Below are 19,845 nucleotides of genomic sequence, written 5' to 3'. Positions count from 1 at the left end.
CACGGGGGCAAATGTACTTTGTGCACATATTCGTTATAAATTTTACTTACTACAAGTTTATTTCTAGACTCCGAGAATTTATATAATGTATATAAATTATGTTGTACATGTGTGTGCCGGGGAATAGGGAATGCTTCGATATCATCTCCCAAAGGTCCACGAGCAGACGCTTAGGGTCGTCGATAGGGTTCTAGGGGTCGACTCGAGGTCGAGGTGAAATATAAAATTACACTGTGCCTAATTAATGAGGTATTAATCCAATGAATTTTTATTTATTGATGTATAAAGACATTGCTGTTTGTTTCTACTGTTTCAAATATAATATGTCAAATGATCAAGGAGTATTCAACCGAAATTAATCTACGTAATATTTCTTGTATTTTTGTTACGTATTCGATTACATGTCTGCATGTGACATTAAATCAATTGATTTATAAGGTAGGATAATAAAACTAAAACCACATCCTACGATGCAGCTCTTTACAGTGCCGATAATTGGAAAAAGTTAATTAAATATGTTGTATTAGTAGTTTAAAAAATATATAATTGGAAATTTTTTGTTCATATTTTTCTGCTCGGACAGATCCAATTATTTTCTTGATCTATCATAAGAATTAGTAAACTTATTTTTATACAAACAAATATGAGCAAATATGTTACTTTTAATGGTGTTCATACCCCGAAAATTATGAGGAATGTTCCTTGGGATCACGAGATTTTGGGAGAAATTCAAAAATAGAAGGCTCTTGTTGACATTTCGAAATTAACATTTATATGAAACAGTTTGTTGTAAAATAAATATTTATCTATATACTATTTGTCGAAAAAGTACATAATGTTACCACCTGCTTGTATTTTTAATACGATTGCATGAATTTCTTGACCTTTCAGTATCTATGTCTAATTTATATTCCATAAAAAGTCAAAATGAAACTACAAAAATTAAATCGGTTTGAAAATTGAATGAAAGTTATATTAAATATATATAATACCTAAATGTCACCATGTCACTTTTACCCATGTATTGTAATTAATAGTAATATCCAAAAGTTGTAAATATTTTTTAGTCAGTATATCACAACATTAAATGGTTTTAATTTTAATTTTAATTAAAAAACCATTGAATGCCATTATCTTTCGAATGAATATTGTAAATCCATGAATTTAATTTTTAAAATTTATAAAATGATATAAAAATCCAATTCATTAGAAAATGGCTTTTTGTTTTGAACAATGCATTTAACGTAATTTTGCATATAAATTTTTAATAAATGCTCATTGATGGTGGTAGCAATTTATTAAATTTAAATTTTTAGCACTTCTTTCTGACTTTTTTAGCAATTACGAAAACAAGATAAACACGTATGTGTAAGGCTGACCTACATTCAAAAACAAGTATTAAAATTAAATAAAAAGTTAAAATATTTTTTAGTCAGTATATCACAACATTAAATGGTTTTAATTTTAATTTTAATTAAAAAAAATTGATGCCATTATCTTTCGAATGAATATTGTAAATCCATGAATTTAATTTTTAAATTTATAAAATGATATAAAAATCCAATTCATTAGAAAATGGCTTTTTGTTTTGAACAATGCATTAACGTAATTTTGCAATATAATTTTTTAATAAATGCTCATTGATGGTGGTAGCAATTTATTAAATTTAAATTTTTAGCACTTCTTTCTGACTTTTTTAGCAATTACGAAAACAAGATAAACACGTATGTGTAAGGCTGACCTACATTCAAAAACAAGTATTAAAATTAAATAAAAAGTTATGATGGCGAGCTCAAATCATACTTAGGAATTTTCCATTATCTTTTTATGGTCTTATCTTTTTAAAGTTTTCTGATATGGGTGGTAAGTGCGTCATTTTGTTTAACGTAAAATTCTATCGGAATTCCTCAATGACTTTCTAAACCACGTTGCGAGAGCCTGTTCGATATTATAATATCACCGTTTGAAAACGTTATCCGTAATTATATTATATATATATATATATATATTATATATATAATAAATAAATTTGATAACAATACATAATTAAATCCTGAAAATTACAGAAAGTGGGTGCAAAAATCAACTGGCTATATATTGAATCTTGCATTTTCGGATTTTTCATCTAAGTATGATGTCAGTAAAATTTTTGAATCAGAAGTTATAAGGGGGCTAAGAAACTATGATAATAAAATTTATCGCACATAGATGAGACCGCTGTTTGAGTTGCCATCTCTAAAACCCACGCAGTATTGAGTCGAATTTGCTCATCAATTTATAGGACCCTATTAAGTTCTGATTACTGTCAAAAAAAAAAAAAAAAAAAAATTGAAATATCATTGACAATACTTCTTTCTTTACGAACGCATTTATTTAATAATTTATTTAACAAACGTAAAGCACAATTATAATTTTAATTAGTTTATTTAATTTCAATTAGAAAGTAAAACGCTTTATGCTCAGTTCTCTTAATTATCGCTGCTGATAGAGGAAAAGCTAATTTATTCCGTAATATGTATTATCAAGATGTTAAAATATTGTGGACAGGATGTTTAGTACAACAACATTCATTATGCTAACCTTCAATATTATAAATATTGATTTTACAAAGTTGAACCATTTACAAAAAGATGAAAGAATTGCGCTAGCTAAAATTTCATGTCAACGCATCATAATTTATTATAGGAATTTGCGTTAAAACGTCGAACGCATTAAACTTCATTTACATCATCGTTATACAGAATCCCTGGGAAAGTTCGCTGATGTTCAATAAAGTTGTCTATGCTGCATTTTAATATCACATTTTCAATATTTCATTAATCATTATGAGGCATTTATCAGGGGGCTACATTTTTCATATAGAAATGAACATGTTAGTGACATTAATTACGGTTCCGTACCAATCAGCTGGAATAACAATAAATGATAATGATTTTTTTGTTTATATGCTTTACTAATTTTGTTTTAAAACTTTTTTTGGTGAAAGATGTTCATGAAATGTCTCTTTGGCATAGTTAGTTTTCAAGTTTTTTAATATTTTTTAACTTCCCATAGGGTAAGTTATAGTAATGTTCTGGTCAAGATTTGACCAGGGCTTCTTCTACTTTAACCCGGAACCCTTCGGGGTAGGGGATGCAATGGTATGAGTATAAATACCTGTAACTTATAATAATATGAGAGACTAGCAAATGTAATTAGAGAAGAAGGTTGTAAAGTGAAGTTCAATATATATCATAATTTAAATAGTGGTTTTATTCACTTATCTTATGGTGATAGAATATTTATAATTTACAGTCCGCTTATATCTAATTAATTATAATGATCCTCACCATCGTCCAAAAATTGAAAATGAAAATTTTTGCATATCTTTACGTTTTAGAGATTTCTGAACATTTTGGCATACCTCAGAAAAAAAATGGATGTGTATGTGTGTATGTACATTTGTGGATTTGCGTGATGTGTGGATACAATTTTTCGTTGACGATGTCGGGCGTTCGGATAACCGATTTGAATGTTTCAAAATAGATAAGGAATCGTGCTGATTAGTTTTTGGCAAAAGAAAGGTCCAACCGTTTAGAAAATGCGGAGTATAGAATGCAAAAAAAAGAAATTAAGTTTTTGAGATTAAAAAACACCATATTTGAATTATTCAACAAAACATTCTATTTATAATGATGTCATTGATGATGAGGTCATTAGTTTTTGGCAAAAACAGGTCCAGTCGCTGAGATACGGAGCTAAAATTGCAAAAAGTAGCCGGTTTTGTGAAACAAAGCATCCGATTCGAATGATTCAAAAAATATTTTGCTTGTGTGAAGAAACAATCATTTTTTGGAGAAGGCAAAAAATATGCAAATGGATGCTTCGTTTTCTAAAAAAGTGTCATCTCATGCACTTTTCGCTTCGTATCTCCAAAATGGCTCGACCTATTGCTGCATAAAACTAATCATGACGTCCCCCCATCAATACAAATTTAGCGTTTATTTATTAATTAAATTCGGATACTCCGTTTTCTCAAAAATTTAATTTCTATTTTTTGCACTCTTTGCTCCGTATCTCGGAAGCATCTCAACCTGTATTTGCCAAAAGCTAATCAGCACATTTCTCTAGCGATAGAAATCGAATGTTTTTTTGAATAATTCAAATTGGTTAATCGGTGCTCCCGAAAACGACGTCAATATTGTATCCATACATACACACATGCATGCAAACGTAAAAATATATTAAAAAATTTAATATTTGATTTTTTTGCGATTACTATAACTTACCCTACGGGAAAAATGTTATCACCCGCGTGCATTGTTCAAAGTGTTCTCTCTTATAACCGACTGGATTTTTAAAATTTTTGAAAAAAAATAGTTTGTTTGTTTTTCTTTTATTATTTTGGACTTTTTTAAGAAATCGCGCTGCATTGGCTGTTTTAGAGTCAAAATATCAAGGTGTGTTGATATATCGAATTTTGAAGTTGAGTAGAAAATTCGTTTCGACTTCTTGCATTCGTGCGATGGCAAGGTAGTATATATAGAATAAAGTTTCATGAAATGCGTGCAATGCTTAAAAAGAAGTATCTGTTTCAATCAATTTGTACAGTATCCTCTATAAATAAGATTTGTCCATCCTAGATTTTTATTTCAATGTTAACATTCTTGAGACTACACATCCACTGTAAAGTATATAAACCAAAAGCATAAACTGATTTCGCTCGAACAATATTTTCCATTGAGGCTATAATAAAAATACGATATCTTGGCTGTTTCAGAAGCATGCGTTGTGAAAATAAACATTCTTGTAGAAATCCTCATATAATCCGCGCTAGTTTATGTTAAACGCGACATCGTTCCCACGCGATGTGGAACGGGCGCCTAAGCAGACCAGAAAAAATAATAATAATAACGCGAAGGATGAGGCTGCGGCGACCGAGGGAAAGTAAACCATCAGCGCCATTCGGTGGCGCGTGTGTAAACACTATCTAATCGAAAAAATACATATTGAATACACACGACGGATGCGGATTGGCATTCGGCCCGCTAACTTATATACTGGATTCGAGATCCACTCTATGCGGTTATTATATGAATCTTGTTCTATCTTGGAAGTATACTTTATGGAAATTACAGTTCGGACAGAACGGCTTCTGTTAACCCGAGAGTGCTTATTTGTTATGGGGCACATAAAGCCTTAACATACATTTCAAAGGCCTATTGTCTCTTTTATCTACGCATTTATGATCTTATACCATTACAAAGGCATAAAAGTAGTTCAACAAATATTTTTAGGAAATAATTTATAAATCAATTAAAATTAAGTTTTATCTAAAATACTGTGGAATACTATATCTATTGAGTTTCTAATCAGTTTATTTTATACAAGATAATTAACAGAAAGAGGTTATAGTGATAATGCATTAACAAACATGAAAAATATTATGAATTGTATAAATAGTTATCTTGTTTGATATAAAAAAAACATTTGGGATTATTTGAAACAAAATCTTGGGGCTAGTTGTACCATACAAAATTCATATACAGATTCAAATGAACAATAATGAATGGATTATATTGTATGTAAGAGCTCTTACATACTATATATTCCATTCATTCAGGTGAGCACATTTAAATTGAGTGCACATATAAATTTGAAATAGACATTATATATATTTTTTTGTATTCTGATATTAATTCTAGATACGTTAATTTACATATTACTGGAGACATTATATATTTTATTTGTATTAATTTTAGTTTGCGTTTATGTTGAAAATAATTACTTAGAAACAAGTTATTTTTTTTAGATAAGTGGAGAACTAGTGGGGCGCATGGTACGTGCCTTAAGGCAAATTGCCGGAACTTCCCGTACCATTTTTTTTTTTTAAAGACTAACATTTTTGAAAAAAAAATTACTCTGAAAAATTAGATTTCTGAGAAACTATAAATTTTTGACAAAAATTTACTTTTCTTTGAAAAAAAAGACTTTTTGAAGAAAAGTGTATTTTGAAATATTTTGGAAATTCTGAACTTTTTCAAAATTCAAAGCAATCGTACTACTTTAACTGCATAGAGACGAACTTTTCAGCACGTCTCCTTATCAATACGAATCGAATGTTTTTTGAATTATTCCAATCGCTTCATCTGTGTTCCCGAAATCGTCAACAAAAATTTGTATCCGAACACACATACATACACACACACACACACACACACACAAAGATATATAAAAATTTTCATTTTCGTTTTTTTGCGATTACTATACCTTACCCTACGGGAAGTTAAAATCATTGTAATTTTTTTGTCGTTACTACTTGCTCTGGTAGATGTTTCTACAAATAACCTCAAACACGAGGTAAATTATAACACCGCACTTTTACTAAAAATTAATTAATTGTGAAATAATTAACAATATTTATGGATATATTTTTGATTGATTTGGTAGAGGAATAGTTACAGCAACTATCCAGCTTTATTTCATTATTTATTAGAAATATAACAAGTGCATTTCAAGATCTACTAATTTGAAACAAAACTGTTAACACCAGCCCCGTGTTAAGTTTCCCTTATTATATGTTCAAAACAATTTGAAGTGTTTGTTTGTTAAATAATTTTTATATAATATTTATTTGCAAATCTGGAACTAGCAGTTCGTCCTAAAGCAGAATGCAATACCTAAATTTTTATTTTTATTTATAGTTTTAAGTAGTAATTACAGTAGAAATTCGATTAACCAGACTAATTGTTGTCGATAGACATTCGGATAATCGAAAATCCGGATAATGAAATGTACGAAAAATTTATTGAAAATAACAAATATTTATATAGATATCAACGAAAATCAATGTTAATTAAAAAATTAACACTTATGTATGTATATACTAAACTGATATATATAAATCATGGAACAAAATGTATGTACGAATAATTCGGTACATTTGGTAATCGTGAAATAAGTTTAATTCGGTTTAAAATATTTAGTAGTTGCATTTAATTGCTTGCATAAATTCGATTTGTAAGTATGTACATTAAGGTAGTCCTTAATATGGATGTTTTTGAAGTTTTTTACTACCAGGTGCTCAAATGCTTCCAAATTGATAAAAAAAAGTGCTCTAAAAGTTTTAGCTCTTAATATTAACTTTAAGATAGTCCGCACTCTAATCAAACTTTCTTGGATCTTCTTTCTAGATGAATACTTTATATAAAATAACATATTTTTGTTATAAATTTTTTATCTATGATCAAAATAATTATTAACAATAACTATAAGTAAATACAATATTATTTTCAAAATTTTGATTCACTTATTGCTATGTTATAAAATTCTAAAAAACAAATGGAATTTGCCCATGTAATTTACATGAGAAACTTTGGTTGGAGTGCTGACTATCTTAAAGTTAATATAATATTAAGAGCTGAAACTTTTGCAGTTTTTTTTTATCAATATAGAATTATTCAAGTTTTTGGGAGCAATGAAATTCATAAATATCCATGTTAATCAGACCACCCGAATTGTACATACATATAAATTGGTCGCTGTTGGTAGTCGGGATAATCGTGAACCCATATAACTGAGAGCGGTTAAACGAGTTTCTACTGTAGTAAATTAAATTTTAAATAGTTTGATTTTAGTTTATAATTATAAATATATCCTTTATCCACAGATGGTGACGGTTGATCCGACCACTATGCCGAACACGAGTTGGGAGGAGGCGGAACTCGATTCGGTGGAGGCGCGTGGCGACCTGCAAGACCCCGTGACCATCCTGCTTATCGGTAAGCGACTCCCGTACGATGTCACGTGTCATGAGCACCGACTTGTTCCTTCTCAGTTCTCACCGCTTTCATCTTGTTATCGCTGTTTTTCTATTCCTTTACTTCTTTTTCTTTATTTCAATCGAGTCAGACGACTTCATCCCGTAATACGATGTCAAGCAATCGCATCGCACCAAAACAGAGTTTAATGTTCATCCAATTTAGTTGGTTCAAGCAATCGTGTAATGTTTTATTTGTTCTATTTGTAAGTTTTATGTTTTACATATACAAATTTTAGGTTTTACATAATTTTAATCAAAATTGACTTTTAAAAAGCATTGTAAATGAAACGTTTCATCACAAGAGCCTATAAGTTCTGATTACAAAACTGCAAAAGTACTTTTCAATTTTTCTAATTTTTGGAATTTAATTGTTGAGTATTTTATTAAGTTTTATTTTTAGTTTCTACTGCTTAGGCTATTATATACCTTAGCACAGGCTTAAGGTATAACGGAAACGTATAGATTTTAGATTTTTTTATAGAAACTCATGTTTTTATTGATTATTATATTATGCCTGTTTATTTGACTATATACTATATATATATATATATATATATATATATATATATATATATGTAACTAGCAGCCCATTCGTAAAAAGTTTTAAAAACGTTTTATTTATACGTTTCGACACCAGGTGCGTGTCATCATTCAGCAACACCAGGACAAAAACACTAAAACAAATTTTTTTTTAGAAAATTAAAATTGTATCAATGCAAGAGGCCATTTTTGGCAAAATAATAATTAATAACCACAAAATTAAAACCATTTTGATAAAAGTTATAAACTGTAACACATTATGACGCATGAAACACGCCCATATCAAGCAAAACGATATATATATATACACGTATATAATTTCTGTGTCACGAAGTTCCTTCTTGTACTTTTCCGAAACGGCTTCACCGATTTTCACCAATTTTTATATTTATATTAAGTTGGTCTGAAAATCGGCCACTATCTATTTTTCATACCCCTAAGTGATAAAGGTTGTTGTTTCTACTTTTTTTTGTTTTTTTTTTTATATAATGTGGCATTAAAAATACATAAGAGGGCGTCCATTAATCACGTGATCGATTTTTCAAGGATTTTTGGACCCGCTCTTTTCCTTGGTGATACATGGTGATATTCAAAAATACCCCCCCCCCTGACCAAACATCACGTGTATTTTTAGGTACGAGAAAAAATGTAAACTTTTAGATTTTTTTTGAAAATGTTTAAATTATTATATTATTATAAATTTGTCATCCCTCCCCCTAAAAACCTCACGTGATTAATGGACGCCACCTAGCCCTAAATCTTTACTATTTTTCATAAGTATCCCCTTTTTTATAGCTATTTTAGTAATTCAATCATTTTTATCCCGCGTTGCAATCATTGAGTATTTTTGACTCGATTTTAATTCGGATATTTAAGCTTAAACAAAAAGATTAAATTTTACTTTGAAAAACAATTAATTTTTATCAAGAGTTGTCCACCTTCAATATTTTTTTGCAATTTTGGGACCGATTTTATTTATTTTAATTTTATATGATTCAAAATTCAAAAATACATTGTACTCTTTTTACTTCGAGAAACTATTTATTTTTATCAAGCGTTGTTCATCGCTAACTTTATTAAAATTTCATAATTAATTTTCTTTTAATTTCAATTTTCATAATGCGAAATTAACAAATGCATACAACTCGAATAATTTTTGACCGCGCTTTCAGGCGGTGAATGTTTTATTACGCATGAATTTTTCTTGACAATAACAATTTATTTTTATAAAAGGTTGTCCACCCCTCCCATTTTTCCATTGTACAAATATTTCTAGATGCGCACAAACAGTACATAGTTTATAAATGGTTTGCATAAAAAGCAATTATTGCCAAAAATTAGAGACATTAAATATTAAAGTGTGAAGATACAACAGTTTGGTAGGAAACTAGGTGCCATACAAATTTATGGTAGAGTTGTAAAATTTTTCAGTCTCTCATTTTTTTTCAATCTTAGTCAATTCTTTGGGCATGCCACATAACAATATAATTTGAAAATGAATTATCAGATTTTGTTTCGCACAGATATTATTATTAATAATTTTAATTTTCTCATCTAAAAGCATCCGTTTTTTCTCAAAAATTGTTTATTTAGTTTTTTTTGTTTAATTATTTATTTAGATTTTTTGTTTAATTCATTCTACATTTCGGGATACGGGAATGAGCTCTTTGTCAAATATATACAGTATATATATATATATATATATATATATATATATATATACTTTACTAAACTAAATGCACCGGGAATAGTGCAGCTTTATTCGCCGCCATAAACTCAAAATAATTTGATTAATGTGATATGCGTAGTTATGCTCAATTGAAATCATTTCAAATAATTAATTCGGGCGATCTAGAATATTCTCTAAACATGGTTCGCTTCATAAAATGCTTATTGCGTATAATTTTAATCATATTAGCAACTTGTTACTCGTAATAAAGAAAGTACTGAATCGAGAAAATAAAATTATTTGAACTCGGCCAAGAAAAAATTATTTGCTAGACAAATTAAATTACTGAAATTACCATTTCCGAGAAATTACATTTTAACTGAAGTAAAAGCAGCTTGTTCATTCCGGAATTTTATTATAGTTAATATTATAATATGTATACTGAAGACTACATACATTATTATTTATTACAAAAATATGTAAACGTTTGTGTGTCGCAGCTTTTTGATACTCTAAATTAATATTACTTCAATTCAAAAAAAAAACTTCAATAATAAGGTTGATAATTAATAATTTAATTTTAAATATAGCTTTTAATAAAATATAAAAAAAATTCAATCATATTAACTTCTCATTATAATTGGTGAAATCCTATTGTTAATAAATCATTTCCACATTCTGCAACTGTTAATTTAAAATTAAAACATTTCAAAAAACATTTGATTCGTATGAATGGGGAGACATGGTGATCAGTTTTTGGGCAAGCCAGGTCCCCGGTCGTTTCGAAGATATGCAGCAAAAGGTTCCAAAAATTGTAATTCAGTTTTAGAGAGAACGGACGTCCGATTTAAATGGCCCAAAAAATATTTTATGATATTTTATTAATGAAGCGAAGAACTGATTAAATTTTTGGGAAGGCAGGTTTAGCGGTTCCTGAGATCTATTGACAAAGGTTAAAACAATGGCATTTGACGGTCAAAAATGATCATTAGACATATACGCATGAAATAATCTTATACTGTATAGAGATTATCTACTTTATCTAATATTACAAGATATATATATATATATATATATATATATATATATATATATATCGTCTCGAAAACAGCTACGCAGCGTTATTGTTTTGAAGAAAATTCAGTATATTCTTAAAATTTCAAAATATAAATAAAACTTTCAAATTTTTCAGAAAAGTTCAATTTTTTCCAAAACTTCAAAAATTCTCAAAAACCTATTTTTTTTCAAAATTTTCAGAAAATTCTATAATTTTTGATTTTTACTTCAGCAAGTTTCAGCAATTTACCTTAAGGCAAGATGCCGTGCACGACTAGTTTTAAGTTAACCTGTAAATGCTTCAACTTTATACCAGATCGTGCGAAATCAATAAATAATTTAAAATTACTTTGATAAATTTCTTCAACGTTTCTCGAATATAAAGCATTAATCTTATGAAACATTATATAGAGTGCAAGTACGTTTCTCAAATTTATCATCACTTGACCTTTATGAAATTTGACCACCGTGCAACCAGAAACGCTCTTATTGGTAAGTCAAGCGTGTATAAGCCGAAACCTAATATTCGATCGTATCGAACCACAAAAGCGATTTAATAGTGTTTGTATGGGCGCTATTGTAATATCTAAGAGCAAATCTCAATCATTAATCGATTGTGTTCAAAGCTACACATCATTCAGTATATGAATACTTCAAATGATACATTAATTTATACAAGTGTGCAATGGTAACTACTCTCATAGTTCTGCATAATATAACTATATTGCATATTTGCATATTTGCAGTTGTACACCTAATATATAGAAATTAATGCAACTTCAAAATGCTGGACAAAATTGCGTTTCATTAATTTGAATGATTGAAGCGAACATTTTTTTTTCAAAATATATTTGAAAAACTAATTTAAACATTATGTGTTTCCATAATTACTTGCACACACTCCACTCAGAAATTTCGATTAGAGTAAAAAATGATTTATGAGGCGGGGCACAAAGGTCCAATTTGACTTTAAATAATTATATTGTCTGAACAAAATGAGCTACATCATAAAACATAACACGTAAACAAACAACTGTCAAATTATATTCAGTAATATTTCCAGTTAATTCCTAATTATACAAATGTGTTTTTTACCATTCTTCTACAATTTGTCATGTTTCTTTTTACCCCATAGGCTGGATAAAATGGGACAGCCAGGGGGCATATCCAATGTTTAATTTTTAATTTTGAAGGGCTTTTACCTACTATTTTAATAATAGATATATTATTCATTCAATGCAAAATATTAATTTCATGGGTACATTTTTTACAAAAGTAACACTGCATATAACCTTGATCTGGTATTTCGACAAAAATAATTATCAGCAGAGTTGGAATAACTATTAATTTCATTTATTTCTTAAGAAATTGTTTTTGAAACTGAATTTACATTTTTATTTACTACTTTTTCTTGCTTACACCTTTGCCAGTGTAAAGGTTGATCCTTTTTACCCCATCCACACATGTAAGCTATTAGAGAGGTTATAATTAACAATACATCTTATGAAACAATTAAATAAAGTGTACCTAAATTTTATTAAAGGGTCTTGTGAACTAAATCAAGAGTGCTCACAACCACAAAAAACTAACAACGAAAGAAAATACTTTTGTTATAGATTTTTAAACATTGTCGTTTATCTCCTGATAGCAAAGTCACTCGTTTTAAGGCGATGCAAAAATTGTTTAAAAAAATCTTAACTTTACTTGTTTTTGAGAGATTGGCTTTTTACCCGCGTACTATAAAGCCCCGTTTTACCTTATTAATAAAGATTATATACAAATGAGGTACTCAAATTACTAAGTTTTTTCAAAGTTAGTATTATTATTGAGGTCTTAATTTTATAAATAGAATATATTTTTCTGTAATTTTCTGTTATGCACGTTAGCTGAATTTTGACATATTTTTTCTATTAAATTTTAATCTATACGAATTTACTTACTAAGAATATATTTAAGATCTCTATTCAATTAAGAAGAAAACAGTGTGGATCGATTCACGGATAAATAATTAAAATATGTTAACAGGATTCAATTAAGGCCGTTATGTACTTTCAACTAAGTTTACAAACAATGATGCGGTGTTTTGCGGGAAAAGTTTTTAATATTAAATGAAATTGAATATATTAATTTCCTGAATAGGGGAGACTGGGTACAGTTTATACCACTATATTTTGTTCAGCAATAATTTTGGTAATTCACTAGTTATAACTAATTAAATTACCATTTAATTTATTTTTCTACCAGGTATAGTTGGTAAAAATTTGAACATTTGTCTATGAGTAAATATTGAAATACTGCCCTAAAATACGATGGATTAGCCATAAAATCTAATTATATAAAAAATAAAAACAATTATTGTCCCAGGGATGATTGTGACAGATATGAAAAGAAGTTAAAAAATAATAGCTATAATACTAAAATGGTTTATAACCATTAAAACTACACATTTTATTGTCCAGAATATGTAACTCAATACAACTTTGCAAGGCAAAATCCCGGCGAAATCTTTTGTTTTCTTTCATTAAATTTTTTTATCTTCGTCTTTCGTATTTTATCCTAGTTAAGTTAGATTTGTCTTTATCTGTTCAAAATTCACTCAAAATGGACAACAAGTACATGTCACAACTTATAAACATGCCACATAAAATAAAACTAATTGCTGGTAATTAACTATTAAGTTCAACTTCTAACAAAAACTTACAAACAAACAAACAAACAAAGTGATCTATCTGTAAACAATTAACAGTTATTGTTGAAAGAAATTGAACAAAAAACTTACTTTTGGCTCTTTAAAAGCAATTCGGTCTGCAAATTATGTTAATGTAGGGCTCTGACTAAAACCAGTAATGGAAACTGGTTCGAATAAATATACTACATCTTTCTCCTTTTGGACCCTATTTTGAAATCAGTATAGTTTAGCTGTTTTGACGACTGTCACAACCGTACCCAGTCTTCTCTACTGTTTTAATATTGTTTGACATAAAACGAATTGTCTTTCTTATTTTAACAGTTAATAGAATGTGATTACATAGAAGAAATACCCGTATTTATAAATAAGAGGTGTACGTACAATGTGTTTATCTTTTTATCAGAAAAAAAAACTTTTCTAAAAAAATCAACCTGTCAGTATTGTGTATTCTGATTGTTGCGCCTCTAAATATATTTTCTAGAATCAAACAGCTTCCCCAAAGGCAGATGTATTCAATTCGGCGTTCAGTTCTATTGTTGGACAAAGAAATCTGATGAGAGAGAACTCGCGTCATTTCCGCGCAAGGAGTAATACGGCCGTAGGCGCTTTCATATCATCACGAAGTGCGCATTATTTTTTAAAACATCATCTCACTGCCTCAATGAATCAATAATTTTTGATCTTATTTAAATTTTCAATGAAATCAAAAAAAGATTCAGGGGTCAATTCACCGATAAAACCGAAATTTGATGGTAACGCTTTGATATGTTTCTATTATCGTATGAACTGGTAGTAAGAACTGGCAAAAATTCGGTGTGAGATCAGACCTTATACTACATGGTGTGCTAGTCCTTATATGTTTTGCATTGTATAAAGTGTACAAAGATAGAAGGAACTCTGACGTCGTTTGGTGAACGACCGTTGCCGACAATCGTAAACATCTCCTCAGAATGGATGTGTCGTGTTTGTGTATGTATGGATACAATTTTTGTCTACGTTTTCAGGCACACGGATCAACCGATTTGAATGCTTCAAAAAACATTGGATTCCTAATGATAGGAAGATGTGCTGATTATATTTTGGCATAGGCAGGTCCAGACGTTTTGGAGATACTGAGCTAAATGCTCAAAAAATGGCAGTTTTTGAGAGAACTAAGCATTCGGTGTGAATGATTCAAAAAACTTTCTGCTTGTTTTGACAAAATGATTGCTTTTGGAAAAAAATGTTCTTTGTATGTCAAAAATAATTTAGATTTTAATTTTAATTCTGGCTAAAGTTCTAAAGCTCACTTATATACTTTAAATAGTTAATTTTAACTTTGTAATTCAGTTTATATAACTTTTAATAATATTAGACAATGATACAGTATTTATAATATATTAATCTATATGAAAACATTTAATATTTCTCGAACACTTTGTTATGGTATGGGAAGTTCCAGCAATTTGCCTTAAGGCACGATGCCAAACACAACTATAGTTTAATAATGTAATGACAATTGTGATGACTAATAATTTTGTGATAAATTATATAAATAATATTCAATAATAATTATCATATTAGTTATTGTTATTCAAAAATTATCTGTGATAGTTTTATTTCGATAATATAATAGCAATTGTGTAGACTGATAATTTTGTATGAAATGATATTAATAATTGTCATTATATTATTAAAATAAAACCATCCCAGATAATATTTGAATTACATCGACTATTACGATACGTATTATTATTATCATTTCTTACAAAATCATCAGTCATCTCATTTTATGCAATTGATAACACATACGTAAAGTTAGGTTTTATATGTAAAACGCCTAATCGCGCAGAAAATTCACAGTGTTTTGACAGTTTTTACTACCTATTTGTACGACAATATCATTATCCGTCAGTATAAAGATATTATAATAAGGCTCATGTCAATATTTTACAAATTTTATATAATTTAATTAATTATTTTATTATTTATTCATTTATTTTAAATTTATTTTTACTATAAACTTATTTATATTTAATTTTAAGTTAATTTTAATTATTTTTAAATATAAGTAGTTTGTATCATGAAGATTAGTGCTCATATATATATTGCAAGTATTTTTCTTTTTTTTTTTCAACAAATTATACAGATACTTTTAAAATATAATTATTTTGTTTAACAAATTTTAGATTACTTCATGATATGACTCTTTGTACCATTTGTATTTTATAGGAGGGTTCGAGTTAAACATCTACATATTTTTTATTTCAGTAATGCAGTTTTAACAGATCACTATATTTTTATTATCTTAAAACGTTATACATTACTTTTGTTCCTATATATTTTATGTCCTTTTTAGTATTGTTTATAATTGCTATTTCTTAACCTAGTTTATAGTTAACCTAACCTAGTCACAAAGTTTACAGATTTCCAGCGATGCTTGACATAAACTTTTGTCATATATAAGACTGTATATAAATGTGAACTAATTATAATTTCTACACAAGAAATATTAATATTAATTTGTGTTCTCCCGAATAGTGTGTCACTTTTCGAAATATATAAAGTGCATAGTACTCATTGTAATTTTCAAGCAAACTATTTTAGACATCCACGTTTGCATGTTTAAATTTCTTCTTCTTATTATACGTATCACAGTCTTATTAGCATATGTATTTTTCCTATAAAGTTATTGGAAATATCTATTCTAAATAGGCAAAGTATATGAAACATTTTATTTCCAACTTTGTCTCAATTTAGGTAATTGAATTTCATAATTTTGTTCTAATTTGGAATTAAATTCATACAATTCAACTTCTCCAGTCTTTTATCAGTGTTTAGCTTTTTGTACAGTTTATCTCTGATCTTGTGATTTCGTACAGTCTCTTATACCATTTTTCAAAGTTTGTAAAATTTTCGGACTATATCCCTTTTTGTCCAACTACTATGATATAATTCAAGTTTTTAATAATTTTATTTCCTGTATTATTGAAGATTATAGACATCAATAAATATTTTTAAAAGTCAGCTTACGATAGCGAATTATCTAAAGTATTGAAATTTAAGTTGCACTTTGTAAGCAAATTATAGATTGATTTAGCCATTAGATTTGTATGTATAATAATTTACAATTATATTCGGATATTTTCCATCAGACAACTCAAATTCTCACTTATTTATATCTTTGTAGCTGAAAGCACCACCGAAACCACTGGATCCGGGTTTGATGCCTACCTTTGTCAATTTGATACCAAGAAGTAGTAATATATGATTTTCACTTGAGATCATAGACCTATGATAATATCTTGATATCAAGTGGAAAAAGCTTTTTGGGGCTTTGCTGCAATATATACTAACATAACTATTTGATATATTGCTGATATAATCTAATCTGAAAGACCAGTGGTGTATGGCATCGTGCCCTAACGAAAAATAAATTGCTGGAACTGCCCGTATCAAAAATTATTTAAAAAAAAATTTTTTTTTTTGAATTTCGAAAAAAATTGATTTTTGAGAAATTTTACATTTTTGAAAAAAAAAATGATTTTTTTGGAAAAAAAAACTTTCATAAAACTAATAGTTCTAATATAGTTTGAATATACAGACTACAGCTTTTAAACTTTCGTTATCTCCTATATTATATAACAATGGTAGGAACCTGAAATAAAACTTACGAAATACAAATTATTAGGCTTCTTGTTCATTTATTTTAAATTGTTTATTTTGTTTAAATGCAGTGAAGTATTTAATTGTATAAAAATATGCAATAAATTATTCAAGATAAATATATTGGGTATATTTGAATAATAATTGAATCAATAATGAAAGTATAAAGACTTTGTAAGACTAATTTTAATTCGATGTTAAATTAAAAATTTTGTTGGAAGTAGAAAATTAAAACTTACCTACAGTGTACCCAATTTTTTTCCGTAGTACATAAATAACTTTTTTAGCATTTGATTTTATTTCATTTTTGAACCGGGACTAAATGTTCCTTCGTATATATTGTATAATTATATAATAAATTAGCAATCAAATAGCGCGCGTTGTAACTCCCAGGTGGTGCCGATGTGCAGGGTCTCTTAAATAAATTATTTTGATAAGGGCTTTAATTTACACAACTTATACACCCACAGCAACCGTAATGAATATTTTTCATAAATATTAAAATTGAGTTTATGGAAAAATGAGAGCAGCACGTTCAACTCATTGAAGTATAATGATGAGCAAACTGCAATGCATAGCTAATAGTCTTGATCCTTTCAATATCTAAACAAGAAAATGTAACTAGTGGTGCATGGCATCGTGCCTTAAGGCATATTGCTGGAACCTTCCGTACCGCCATTTAAAATTTTCAAAAAAGTTTTGAATTTTTTGAAAACTTTGGAAAAAAGTTTTGAGAATTATGAAATTTTTGAAAAGAACTAAAATTTTTTTTATGTATTTTGATTTTTTTTTTTTTGAAAATTTTGAACTTTTGTTAAAACAGTTGCGCTGCTTAGAGACAAAATATCAATGAAAACAACATTTGTACTTATTTTCAAAATCTCTGTAAAATATTTGATAGTTTTATTTGCATATGCCTAATGATCATTTTTGGCCGCCAAATGGCATTTTTTTACTTTTTTCATTGGATCTCCAAAACTGCTAGGCCTGTCTTTCCAAAAATTTAATCATTTCTTCATTAGGTGAATGCAAATAAAATGTTTTTTGAACCATTCAAATCGTATCTTTGAAACGGTTGAACCTGTCTTTGCTAAAACTAATCAGCACTTTTCCCATCAATACGAATCGACTGTTTTTTGAATTATTTAAATCAAATGATCCGTGTTCACAAAATCGTCGACAAAAATTTATATTCGAACACACACACATCCATCCATGGTATGCCAAAATGTTCAGAAATCTTTAAAACGTAAAATATGTAAAACAATATTTTTAACTCTTTCGAAATACTATTACTTACTCTGCGGGAAGTTAAAAATTTACATATACAAATTGAATTAAATATAAATTTTATTGAGAATATAATTTAGAAAAAAATATTAATTATTTGGCAACAAAATTAAAATATAAAAAATTAAATAGAATTAAGTGTATAGTGTAAGCCTTAGTTACACTGTAAGGCTTTAAATAAATGAATTGAACTAATTAAACTAACGTAAGCAATTTAAATTAACCAAGTTAGTAATTTTTGAAACATTTGAAATTTGTAGAAAATGTGGATTTGAATATTCTTGAAATATCTAACATTTTTAACAAAAAATTGTTATGTAATGAAGATGAATAATGAAACTTATTACGAGTTTGAATGCCTATTTTGGAATATTATTAAATTAAGGGCAAATAGTTTATAACACCACAATATTTAATATACATTTTAAATTTTTCATTTATATTTGACAATAAAATAATAGTGTTATGTAATATAATATATTATATACGATATGACATTTCTCTAAAACTCTACTCTCAGAGGGTAGAAAATTATCTCGAGCATGAATTATGTAAGTCACCAAGGCGTACAGAAACAATGATTTTGCTTTTGGTTTATTGCGAAAATAATATAAAAGTCTAATAAATATTTTAGTATCGTGATAAAAATTGAAAAACAAAAATATATGCATAAGGGTGAAAAGGAATATATGTATAATATATTCGTTTATGTATGCGTTTGTTCGTGTAATGAGTTTTTCCATGTGAGCATATATTTATATATATATATATATATATATTTATATATATATATATAAATATATATATATATATATATATATATATAAACCAGCGTCGGTTTATATACCGTGAGATAATATACGATTTTGCAAGTAATTTCTCTCCGACATTCACCGCTGAGTTAATAAATATGAGATAAAACGAAAAATTAAATTGAAACCGCCCATCAATTCAAATATGTATATACCCCACGACTTTTTCATATTTTCTAAACGAGTTTTCTTGTAAATTATTTTGCAATTTATTTTCATCAATAACTTTTTCAGGAATTCTTTCAGATGGCAAATTATCTCGCTCGCATACCTGCATGATTGTTTTGAAAAAATTCTTTTCACTTTGTGATAAATGAACATTTTATATGGAAAATGAAATTAG

The 19,845-nt window shown here is 28.0% G+C and overlaps 1 protein-coding gene across 1 annotated transcript in view; it reads left to right on the top strand.

Annotated features, from left to right (window-relative positions):
* LOC113377087 (dopamine receptor 1) overlaps positions 1-19,845 on the top strand; it is a 325,240-nt gene that overhangs the window by 135,601 nt on the left and 169,794 nt on the right. The window contains exon 2 of the mRNA XM_026617279.1: positions 7,649-7,760. Coding sequence (XP_026473064.1) covers positions 7,649-7,760 — 112 coding nt within the window. The remainder of the gene's footprint in view (positions 1-7,648; positions 7,761-19,845) is intronic.

This window comes from Ctenocephalides felis, unplaced genomic scaffold (genome assembly GCF_003426905.1).
Source record: "Ctenocephalides felis isolate EL2017-DRISC unplaced genomic scaffold, ASM342690v1 CF-g0.4_SCAFFOLD_01886, whole genome shotgun sequence".
Lineage (NCBI taxonomy): Eukaryota > Metazoa > Arthropoda > Insecta > Siphonaptera > Pulicidae > Ctenocephalides > Ctenocephalides felis.
This window is presented reverse-complemented; position numbering and strand designations above follow the sequence as displayed.